This window comes from Varanus komodoensis, unplaced genomic scaffold (genome assembly GCF_004798865.1).
Source record: "Varanus komodoensis strain SLA01 unplaced genomic scaffold, ASM479886v1 scaffold1, whole genome shotgun sequence".
Classification (NCBI taxonomy): domain Eukaryota; kingdom Metazoa; phylum Chordata; class Lepidosauria; order Squamata; family Varanidae; genus Varanus; species Varanus komodoensis.
Window position 1 is genome coordinate 107,936,391 of NW_025335268.1, and position 12,707 is coordinate 107,949,097.

Sequence of the window (12,707 nt, forward strand, 5' to 3'; positions counted from 1 at the left end):
GAGAGAGAGAGAGAGAGAGAGAGAGAGAGAGAGAGAGAGAGAACATATATCTCAGCCATGGTGAGGCCCATAGACACATATGGAGAGACCAGGAGATCAATACTTCTAATGTATTTGACTGTGAGCTTGATCTTTTGTTGCCATGTCCATACACCTTATATGAACCATCAACAAGTACAGAAGAGCATAAAGCTATATAATTAAACCACTGAACACTAATACACACTCAAAGGTCTTATATGCATATTTTTAAGTTAATAAGCAGTAACTCTCTCCCCAAAATCCAGCATCTCCAATGTACACATCTCACGTTGGAATGAAAGGCAGTAATTTCTAATCTCTAAATAGATAAGTATTCAATTAGAAGACCACCTGCTAGTTTAAGTCAGAGTTAAAGCTATCTCATGTCAGTCCAAGCTTCACAAAACCAGGAAATAGCATGCCCTATGGTCAGTAGCAATGTTGTGCTATGTCACAAACTGTGCTTGCTTACAACTTACCTTCTATGTACCTACATTTGTTCTTGGACTTTCAGACCCAAATCCAGGTTTGTGAGCAACAAAGATGACCCACCGATTCATAATTGCCCCAGAGGCATGTGAGTCTTACAGTACCTTCTAACCTAAATGCAGCAGAGACTCCCAATAATCGCATGGCCTCACTAGACCATGATAAGAAGTTATATGATGGTGCCCTTACTGTGCTTCATTCAATACATCTGAATGGTACCAGGCTGGGGAAGGCTTGGCTTAACCCATTCTGACTACTACTGATGCAAGCCGGTCAAGCATGGGGCAACTCACAGGATTATTCCCCTGACAGTACAGGGGGGTTACACTTTAAGTAAATGGAAAGGTTAGGATCACCTACAAGCTGTGCACTTTACTAGTATGCATTTTAATTCTTTACTGGTATGCACTTTTGCCCTGTGGTATGGAGATGATAGTTCTAAAATGCAGCCTAAAATTGTACACACCTTTTTTGCCACCTTTACACAAGCCCAGTACCAAGGCATGATCACAAACTCAACAGGTACTATTGCCAAGCCACATACCCCCATCATATTCCACTACATTTTATTTTAGTTTGCATTTTATTTTTATTTTTCTTAAACACAGAACTTTGTATTTGTCCCTGTTGAATTTCAGTGTCTTAGTTTCTGCATAGTATTCACCTATTATTATGTGTATACTAACTGCGCTTTTCCTCTCAAGAACTTCTTAAAAATAATAATCTTTTCTGACATCCCTTACTTAGACTGGTTCCATTTGAGCTCTGAGGAGTCCCAATAGGGCTTGAACCTTCATGCAAAGCTAAGAAAATCTGCACAACAGCCCCAGCAGACAGAAAAATATGCATTAGTGTTTGCTGAGGTTTGAAACTAACAGCAGCAATAACTCCCAAATTAGGTATTAAATTTCCCAGAAATACTCCAAGAGGGTCTCATTTTCATAGAGGACAGATCAATAAAATGAATTTGAGGTTTATTGCCCAATTTCTTTTTCAACTAGTCTTTGGGACACACGCTTTTAACAATTTCAGTCTTCTCTAACTTAAACAGCCTAAGGAGAAGCACAGAGTAATGAGAATGATTAAGAATACTGGCCTATCATGCAAGGTTATTTTAAGGATTTCTAATTAATGAACTGAATGCTTTGGGTGACCTCCAAATAAAGAACTAAACTCTGGTGTTGGGGGGAGCACAGATGGCTACCCTATATTACATCAGGGTTGGCAACTCGTGCCTCTCCAGATGTTTAGGCCTACAACTCTTGTCATCCCTGACTTGACTTTCATGGTTAGGACTGATGGGGGTTGCATACCATAAAATCTGGAGGGCCGTAAGTTGCCCACTCCTGCCTTAATGGCCTGCAGCCAGTGCAGCATCACACTTGAGCACTAGACCAGAGACTGGGAAGACCCAGTTTCAGGCAGCATGATGCTTGATGGGCTACCTTGGGCCAGCCACTGTCCCTCAGCCTAGCCTACTTCATGCTGCCTTGCATATTTTAGGGGAACAGCAGGATATAAATGCATTGAACAAGAAAAAAAGCAGCTGTTTAAGCTAGAGTCACTGAAGTCCAGATGGACTACTAACAGGGAACTCACACATATCATTGTCCTGGATCCTGTGATCAGCTTTCTTTCAGAATGAAAAACCTTTTCCACATTTGAGGACGGACATCCATATAGAACCTGTCACACTGCTTCTTTTCAGCTACATTTGCAAAATAAATCCAAGCAAACTGCTCTGAAATAAAATATGCCGTTGGAACTTCAATTTGTGGAAGGCTGCATGCTTTTCATCTAAAGAGAATATATGAATATCTATGCCAGTTTCACTTTGCCTCCAAGCGATCTAATATCCTGCAGGATTTTTAAAGTGTTTTCATGACAAACATTAGTTTCTTGGTTGCAATCATTTCATAGCGATGTAGCTCCAACCGATAAGATGAAATTCCATTACCCTTTTAAAACCTATGTTTGTGTCTTTCATTTAAAAGACAGCAAGGTGGATATATTACTGAACGGATGGATGCACAGGCTGTTTGTTGACAAAAATACAAATTCTTGTGATGCAGCTGGGATCTGTACTGTACTTACTCAGGCTAAACAATATTTTTATTTGCCAGAAAACTTTTTTTTAATTTACATTTCACATTACGTGCTTCCTGATGTGAGGCTAAAACATACAGTTTGCCAGGATCAAGAGCAGCAGCAGCTGGTGAGAATGGCAGTGAAGGGAGGGAGTTCACTGAGGCTGCTGCTGGAGCACACAACCCTATCTTTTCGAACTAGATGGTCCCAGTGTTGTTGAATGCCCAGGGACACCTGCAGATATGGATATATGGACAGTTAGATTCCACTTATCTTTCTGTAGTTCAGCCTTCCCCAATCTGGTGCCCTCCAGATCACCTCCTGGCATTTCCTAGCTATGCTAACACTTGTGGATGGCATCGTGTTGGGGAAGCTTACTTTAGCTGCAACAACACAAACCTTTACTCATGCCAATAAAACTGAAACTCAGCACTGGAGTTCCTGGCTTGCACACCAAGACATAAACATCCACACATTTGCACAATGTTAAAGTTAAAAACAATCTATAGATAGCAGGTATGCTTTTTCCATGTTTTACTTCTCATTCTCCCCATAATAGATTATGATATTAAAGCAAAGTCATAAAGAATCACAGAGCCAATTTTTTTATATTCCCACATATCCGCATTGTCCCTGTCCATTAGTACTCCCGTATCAACCAGCATTAATGACTAGCATATATTTCTAAAAATTCTATTCCATCATGCTGATGTCTTCATGCTGTTCTGTATTCTTTGCACTGCTTCTCATACATCAACAGAGAGCCAAGGATAGATCTTGCTTTTCTAACTTATTTACCCTTATGTCTGAGTTCATTCACTTCCTCAAGCTGACGGTAAATCAATACCTGTGTAAATGGGAAAACAAGATAGTGAGAAAATGTAGCTGTGACACATGCAGGTTAACAAAGGAACAGAAATTATTAGGAGTAACTTTTGTTTACATTGGTGACACTGCAATTTATGGACATCTCCAAATCCAACAATGCTGAAAGAACCAACACCTGTTCAGCTCCTTTAAAAGAGCTATATAGATTTAGATACACATACAGACTACAAGGTCACCTATTACATCTAATAGTTTCAGGTGAGTCCCATCCTCAACAAGATTTCTTTAGCTCACTGCTATCCTACATTAATAAACTTGTCCTGACCCACCAAGAGCATGCTCTGGGGCTCAGAAGACAAGGCAAAAAAGCACACATTCTGTATGGGGAGTAACTCATCACAAATTATAGTATATCTCCTGCTGGCAGGAAAGAAAGGACACTTAGATGCAGTGAGAGAAGAACTGTGGACCAGTGTCTAGATGTTCAGCTGTTTGTTGCCCTTCTATGTTGAATAAATCAGTGGTGGTTCACATCAATCCAATCATAGCATTGCTTCCTTGAATGGGGGATTATAGAAACAAGTTTCCCAAGTGAGCCATTGCATGAATGCAGGTTGGGTATCAGAGGTGTTTGCACCGAGATATGGACACATATGTCACTTACACTGAGAAAGTGGAGTGAACTAGGATCAGGAATTGTGGATGTGTGTCTAGCAGTCACTTGTGACTTTTTACATCTTTAAAATAGATTAAGAACCCTTAATCTGCATCTTTAAAGCCCCTTACTCACGTGCTAGGATCCCAATCTCTACTGAGGGTCCTGCGCTTACTCTAGAGTAAGAGTGGAAGTAAAATATTTACTAGACACATATTGAAATTTATGCCTGTTTTGGACACTAGTTCAGGTGGTTTCCTGTAAAACTTCCACTGATTTAGCAGAGTCATGACTTTTCCCTTATTCTCTCTGCTGGGGGGGCTTTTTTTACACTGATGTTTCAGCTGATTAGAGCCCAATAATACACAGTAATCTGTATTTAATTACAAGGCCCACTTGTGTCAGGGCTAAGACTCAAGGTTGTCCTAGCAACAGCAGAAGGAAGTGAGCCTGCTTTTCTCAGCATGGCTAACCACCCAGTTGATTTGGAAAAGAGTAATAGTATTCTATGTATTGCAAGTTATTGAAGAAATGTGATTAAAATGTTTCAGAATGGCATTTGTCTACCACATCTCTGATGTGAAGCTTCCAGATAACTTTTGCTTCTTCCAACCACAATGATTTAGCTTGTCTTGGGGTTCTTTGTTACTTCTTTACTGTGTTTTACATGACTTTAAAAACTTTACATGGCAGTGACTAATCAGCATTCCAAATAAATGCTAAAGTATAGATTGGATGATCTGGTAGAAGGAGTTAGATATAAATACTACCTTAGTGTAGAGTGCATGGCAGGCCCTATATGTTATACAAGCCATTACCAATGAAATAACAGGAATATATACACCAAGACGCAGATTTACCCCATCTAATGCATGGCAGGCCCTATATGTTATACAAGCCATTACCAATGAAATAACAGGAATATATACACCAAGACGCAGATTTACCCCATCTAATGCATGGGCAGTATACATTAGTCCCTATGTGCTGAAACAGGTGCTGCAACCAAATCCAGCCAGTCTGGGATCCCAGTCCAATGCTCTGGTGTTCTTCAGAGAACCACAAACCATATGAAACCAGGTGGCTCCTGATTTTCCATCCTGACCACTGATTGTTTTGTGATTTCCTGGTTTTGCACAATTTCTTCCCTATTCTAAAATGCTAACATCCTCTGCTAAGACTTGGTTACTGGCAGTAAGGTTTTAAGTACTAATTAGCTGTGTGTGGGGGCGGGGGGGGTATTTTTTGGCCCCAACCCTTTTGCTTCCCCCTCCCTTTGCTTCAGGCTCACCTGGAATGCTGTCCCCAAGAGCTTCTCCAAAATGGAATTCAGTCTTGATTTAAAGTTCTTTAACAGACTTCAACCTCCACTTTGCAAGCTTTCATAGGAAGAATTATCTATGTGAGCATCATTGCAGTGAAATGTGGTGCTTAGAGTGTTGGACTAGACATCAGGGAGATCTGGGTTCTAGTTCCCATTTAGCCATGAAGTTTGATAGGTGATTTTGGGTCAGTAACTCAATTTCAGCCTAACCTACCTCGAAAAGTAATTGCTGTAAGGATTAAAGGAAGTAAAGGACAACAAGGCACACTGCTTTGAGTTCCTCGCAAGAAGCAAGATGTAAATGTTGGGCTGCCTACATGTTTTGGAGAGTGAAGGGGCCACGGGGACAATCATAGCTTCTGTATTTCTTCTACCTTCCATCAATTCTCCAAGTATGGAGGGTTGTAGGCAACACACCAGATGGCACCTTTCATGATTATAAGCATCCTTGAGTTAAAACACAGGATACAAATTGTATAAACAAATATGTGCATAAGGTAAGCCCTAGAGAGAACACATTTAAACTTCAGGCTTTAATTAAATAAAAGCTTTTGCCATGCTTTAATATAAATACAAAAAGTGATGTGGTGTTTAAAATAATTGTTACTTGAATGTGAAAGTTAAACCACCGACCTCACAACTGTGAATCAGCATTATGACCAACTTTTAAAAGAGGTATACACCTCCTAGAGATAACAAGGTTAGGGATTCCACTTGAAGTAGAGGACAGAATACAAATGTCAAAATAAATAAAACAAGATTGCTTTGCTCAAGGAGGGTTATCAAGCTTGTCATAAGGCCCATTGCAGTGATTAAGGCTGCAATCTGTGCACTGTAACATGACCCACTGAAAACAGTGGGACATCTCTCTAAATAAATATGCATTTGATTGCACTGTTTACAAGTTCAGCCAAGCCTGATGAACCACCCAATTTCTGGCACTAAACACTATGATAAGCAAACTGAATTGAAAAGTTTTTCTTCTGGGGAATGGCCTCTTGTTTGTAGGCAGCTCCTTGCAAAACACATGCTGTGGGTCATTGCTTTCCATTGCCTTAAAACAAAAGCAGTGATGTTCAGCCTTAGTTGCTCAGGAACTGAATCCACAAAAGGATCCCTACAAATTACAGACTTGTGAAACAAAAGACATATTTGCAGACCTGTGATTGCAAAGGTTATATCCTACAGATATTTACATTTTCAAGTTTATCACATTGTGCAACTGAGGTAAACTCATTTTTTTTCAATAGAACTGAGAATTCAGAATGAGAAAATATATTTTTATAACACAGTCTATGTTTACTTTTGTGTAGTGGTCTATCTGATCTACTCAATTAAATTTAATCAAATGCTTGTTACTTTTATTATCATTATTATTTATTATCATTATTCATAGGAAGGTCCTTTGTTGACCATATTTCCCAATGGAACTTGCATCCCAGTACATAGATAATGTGTGTGAAAGTCACATAGTAGAATTAAGTGGGATTATTATCAGCAAGGAGCTCTTAGGTTGCCCCACCCCTTCAGCCTTACTGATCTTAATCCTTAAGGAAATCTAGAAACATAGCATATGTAGATGTAAGAACAAATCAAGTAATGTGTCAGAGATCTTGGGTTAAGGCTTTGCAAAGTGATAAGGCTTCAGCAGAGACCGATATAATTTGGTAGCAAGGAAAAGAGATCATGTTTACATATTCTCACATATATGGTGACATAACAGCAGTAGAGGATTCCATAGATAGAAGTCTTGCTAGTACATAGTCTATGAGGAGAGTGAAAATGCAGTTTCCTTCAATCAATATAATTTTTGCAGATATAATAACATTGCCTAGCCGGTAGCCATATAAGTGATTAGCGGTATTCCACCATGCAAGTGGTGAATAGAAGCATATACAGCATAGTCAAATCACTCCAAGTTTATGTGAATGACTGCATGATGCATATGTAAACATCTTCCAGCTGAATGCTTGTCCACTCTAAAACAGTTATTCTCTAGGAAAGCAGGTCCAGTATAAACAGAAGTCTAACAAGGCAACGGGCTGAGATGCCAAAATCTCAGGACATCTTGCTACAAGTCTTAGTTAAGGAGGGATGCTGTCTGAAAGGAGGCCATGCAGATATCAACAGGCTAATATATCCTGCATCCCAGGGGCCCTTTGATGTTCATCAGCTGTCTAGCACATATGTATGGTTGATAGGGAAGAAGTAGGATAGACATTAGGGATAGTTCTTGACTGACTTTCCTAGGGCTACCAACAAGCAGACATCATGGTACCCCACCTTTTTCGTGCAAATAACCCAAGGCATTTTACATAATCCACCACCTGTTTCTCCATTTTATTCTTGCAACCATCTTATGAAGTTCAGTTCGGTTACAGGCCCAAAATCACCCAGTAAACTTCATGACTGAATGGGAACTCTCAACTCCCAGTCCAGCACTGACTGACAAGCCGCTCTAGTGTGCTCTTTCTTTCCTTCTTTCCTCTAAACAAATGTTGTGCAGTGAGCAAAACAAAAGAAGTGGTGAGAAAATGCTGGATGGCTATGAATGGAAGATAACATTTAAATCCCCTAGGCAATTCCATCAGTGAGGCAGGGCAATGGCACAATGAAAGTCTTCTCTGAAGGCACCCCAAAACGAACATGGGACTATTTATTACTGTTTCAAGATCACCTACTGTATATGGCCAGCACAAAAAATGTTTTTATTACAACACAATACAACAGCAAAATAATTACAAAAAAGAAGCAGATAAAACGAAACAATAGCACAGAGCAGCAGTAGCAGCATGAGCGACAACCCTAGGAAGCCAAACATCCACAAGCACCTTTTCAGAATGTGTTCAACCCTCGGGGGGGGGGGGTCCCTGAGCGTGGGCATCAGTGCAGTGTCCCAATCATTTAGTGTGCTATTATTATGCTGCAAGGCAATAGGGGAAATATTGGGGTAGGAATACTTTTTAAGCAGGCACCGAATATCCCTCTTCTGCACACAGACAAGCAGAAGAGTTCAAGCGCTCCGGACAGTATGATCGGTACAGGCAGGGAGAAAAACCCCGCGGCATGTTTGCACACGTAGTACACATGCACGCAGTGCTTTCCTGTACTTCTCCGCTCGCCTCTTAAATGTCAGAGCGCTCGGCCCACGGGGACAGGGCTGCTGTGGAGTTGTCAGAGCTGCCACCATTTCAAAGGAGCGTGGTGGAAAAGTCATCGACGGTAACACCCCATCCAGTGATGCGAATCCAGTTTGCGGCTGCTCGACGGTCAGGGGAAGGCGCTCTGTACATCGGCGCCTCGAAGAGCCGAGTTTTTGCGCCCCGAAACCAGGCTCCGGAGCGAGCGACTGTCTCGCCGAGGGAAAGAAATCCCTGGCGTCAGAACCTCTCCGTCCGCCGTGGCTGCCCCGCATCAAAGGCTAGGCAGATGCCCCGCCGTCCACGCCCAGCTGTAAGGAATGAAAAAGGTGCTCGGCCTAATCAGCCAATAATAGGCGCCCAGGGCGGCGGGACAGCCTTGGCTCCTGGCCAATTAGAACGCAGTCCCTCCTCCGTCTCTATTTCAGCAGCTGCAAGCAGCAAAAAGCTCGCAGAGGAGGAGTTTGTTTGAAGCGGTCGTGCTGGTGAGCAGCTCGCTGGGTCCCGCAGGTCGCAGAGAGGGATCGGCGGTTGCGGGCGCGACGGGCGGCCGCTGGCTCCGATGGAGGCTTTCCACCCCAGCCAGCTGGAGAAGCATCACCGCCACCACCACCAGCCCGTGGAGTTTCTGCAAGGCGCCGGCCGGTACGGCGCGAAGAGCCACAGCGCCTACGGGAACGCGTTTAACTCGTGGAATGACTACCTTGGGCTGGCCACGCTGATCACCAAGGCAGTGACCCAGGAGAAGGGCTTCAGGACCGGGCCCTCCTCCGTGGTGGTGGCAGCGACCGTGCAGCAGGTCCAGGCGGCCGAGGAGGGGGACGATGACGAAGAGGAGGAGGATGAGGAGGAAGAAGACGAAGAGGAAGAAGTCGGGACCCAGTATTTCGAGAACTCCCTGGATTTGCGCGACTTCGACTTGTGCAGTCATCACCACCTTAACCCCGGCGAAAGTCTGCTGGAGGAGCGCTTTGCCGATTTCAGCCCCTTCTCGGGCCGATCCAGCCCGGCCTCGGTCGTGTTCAACTGCTCCGCGGATCACCTGGAACGAGATCGCTCGCCGCACGCCTGGGGCGGCCGCCTGGTGGTCGACGGCCGGCTGCAGGCTCCCCAGAAAAGCGGCTCCAGGCTGCTCAAGCCGGAATTGCAGGTCTGCGTCTTCTGCAGGAATAACAAGGAAGCCGTGGCCCTCTACACCACGCACATCCTCAAGGGACCCGATGGCCGGGTCCTGTGCCCGGTGCTGCGGCGATACACGTGTCCGCTGTGCGGAGCGAGCGGGGACAATGCGCACACGATCAAGTACTGCCCCTTATCCAAAATGCACGGCAGCGCCCCCAAACAGCCGCTCAAAACCGCCAGGCACATCTTGGGCAAGAAGCTTCGCTAGGGGGCGCTGCGCGAGCCTTTGGGCTTCGGTGTTTGGAGGGACTGCGGCTGCCCTGGGAGCAAAACCCACAGATGCATCTCCGTTTTTGTTTTCTTTTGCGCGTGTGCCCCCTAAAGGGGAAAAAAGACATTTCCTTTGGGTTTTTTAAAAATAATGCCCTTTAATCGAATGATGTTTCTGCTTAATATATTTAAACACGAAGACGGTAGAATGTACAGAGAGAAATGTTCTTGATTTATGTATCAGATAATCGAGTATAGTTTCTAGTTTGTATATGTAGTAGCCAGGATGCCTGGCCTCTGAATTAACTCTATTAAGAATTATAACATACCATTTAGAGGTACTGTATTTGTTTGTTGTAAAACATATCTAATTTTTAAATGGGATGGACTATATCCTTCAGGAGTATGCTCCAACTGATGTAGCTTTCTTTAATATTAATTTTTGGCTGGGAAAGGAGCATTCTTTTAAAAAGCAAAGAACTTTTAAACAGAGCCTGAAAAGAGCCCTGTAACATGAACTTTGTCTGATTGACATACATATGACCCAAATGAAGATTATTTTTTAGGCGTGTATTTAAATAGGTGGGTCCTACCGTAGCTAAGGAGCAAGGCTTTAAAGGGTACTGGTGAATTAAATGTATTAGACTGACGTTTGTTTCTATTGATGTCTTCAGTGTCTAAGCAATATTTGGTTGTAAAAGTTGAAACTGGAGGTTACAGTTTATGTATGTTTGGGAGACTTATAGTACAGAATTACTCTTTAAACTCCATATTCAAGATTTATTTATAGTCTGTCTTTTTGTTTATCATTCCAAAAACCTCAATTTTTATTCGATACCCCTCCTTTCTTTAAATGGCAATCATCTCCCTATAGCACAGCTGAGATTACTTGGTTGATTTTATAAAGTGGAAGTAAAGGTGTTGCAAAGATTTGACTTGAGCCTGTTTTTTTCCTGTCTTAACTCTACTTCCCTCCCCATCATATACATTTGCACTCTTAAGACCAATGAAGTTGGGGAGCAAGAACGTTGAAACCATGTTTTAGTTATGAAAATATGCCATAAATGCAAGGAATCATTACCCACTACAGATGCCCTTTTGGGAACCAGCCAACTCTCCCTCTGCTTTATTATGGTCATTATGGGGGGGGGGGGGAATGCTGTCTCACTTGAAAACCAATTAGTTGTGATTCTTTCTACACAATGCCTTTAAATCAGGATTACAGTTATCAGTAGCAAAAAGGATGCATGCACTGCATTAATCTTGACTTTCTAAAAATCTGCTTCTAGCCTCATTACACGGTGCAATATGGAAAGTGTGTGAACAAGGTAGAATTGGTGGTGGAAGAAAGATTGAGATGTTAAGTGCTTACTCCATGCTTAACAACTTTCCCAGTTTCAGATACACCTTTGTGTATACTCAGTCCAAATAGGACTGCTTATGTTCTTTAAGCTTCCTAGGTCCAAAAGGCATGAGGAAGACTGCCTTAAGATGTGTTAGGCTCCAGTATATTCTGGGATTCTAGGGGCTGTAGCCCAACACACCTGGAAGGGGACCGGCTTGAGGAAGGCTTTTAAGGGTTTCCAGGACTGCCCTTTGTTGGACTAAGGCCTGCTTACAGTTACTTCGGTTCGCCTTTAATGGGGCTGCTTCTCTGTGGCTCTTAAAATGAGCAACTGCATGTGTAAAGTGGGTGTGCTTATTTTAAAATTTTTAATATAGGCTGCTATTCAAATTACTTAGGATCTGCAATAAAACTAGAATTTACACTGAGACAGACAACCTGAATGAGGGCACTAGCAGTCAGGGGCAACAACAGAGTTTCTTATAATTTCAAAAATGCTCTGAAAATGTTTTAAAATGCTGTAGAAGTACTGTCTGAATCCCTCAAGGACTCCAGAATGTAGAGGTTTTTACTGAAAATGGCCCTGCTCACAGAGGAGACTAACATGATAGAGTTAAGAGCAGAGTTTTGAGAGTCTGGGGGAGCTCATACAAGCTAAGATAGTCCCAGAGATCATTAGGAGTGAAACAGTATGCTGTGATTATATGTGGTCAAAAATCATGGTTCCAACAATTTTCAAAATAATGTGGCAAGATAATAGTATACCCCACTTAGTGTAGGTGAATATACTTTTGCTCCTTGGAATGATGTCTATCTGTTTAAGAATGCAGCAATATTTTAAGATAACTTCCATGTTAGCTTGGAAGTTCCACTCAGTAAAACAGCTTTTTAAAATGCATTTAGATATGCAACTTTCATCTAAATTGATGAATTGTTTGATTTGTGGTAGTTCTACCAAGGTCCAGATCTGCTTTGCTCAGATTAGTGTCTTCCAAATAATGTTGGGCTATAGTGCCTATTATCTCTGACTCTGGGTCATCCTGACTGGGAAGATGAAAGTATTTCTGGAACATCAGGTTGTCCTAAACTGTGTTAATTCCTGGTGGAAGGGCTTTTGCACCTTCTGCAAAAACAAGATTGCAACAGATGTTGATGTTTATCCACAGCATGACTAACTGACCAGGATGAAGAAGGGCTTATGCAAAAAGAAAAAAATAATTTGCCTTCCAGCCTATACTTCAAGCTTTCCTCTCATTTGATTCTCTTTACATTATTTAATGCAATGTACCCTGTTGGCCTTCCCGTTCTTGGATAATAAGATTATTCAAATGGATTTTGCTCCAAGTATATTTAATGAGGCTGTTTGATACCACTAACTGCCTACATACTATAACAAATTATCCATCTGAATAATATGCCACAGAA

The 12,707-nt window shown here is 42.3% G+C and overlaps 1 protein-coding gene across 1 annotated transcript; it reads left to right on the plus strand.

Moving 5' to 3' along the window:
• The first annotated feature begins 9,027 nt into the window (after window positions 1-9,027).
• On the plus strand, window positions 9,028-10,852 carry NANOS1 (nanos C2HC-type zinc finger 1). The gene has a single exon (XM_044439855.1). It carries the CDS (start codon window positions 9,108-9,110, stop codon window positions 9,933-9,935), a length of 828 nt encoding a protein of 275 aa, XP_044295790.1. The 5' UTR covers window positions 9,028-9,107; the 3' UTR covers window positions 9,936-10,852.
• Window positions 10,853-12,707: the final 1,855 nt, after the last annotated feature.

Coding starts and splice junctions, on each gene's coding strand:
- NANOS1 (XM_044439855.1), top strand. CDS start 9,108: ATGGAGGCTTTCCACCCCAGCCAGCTGGAGAAGCATCACCGCCACCAC.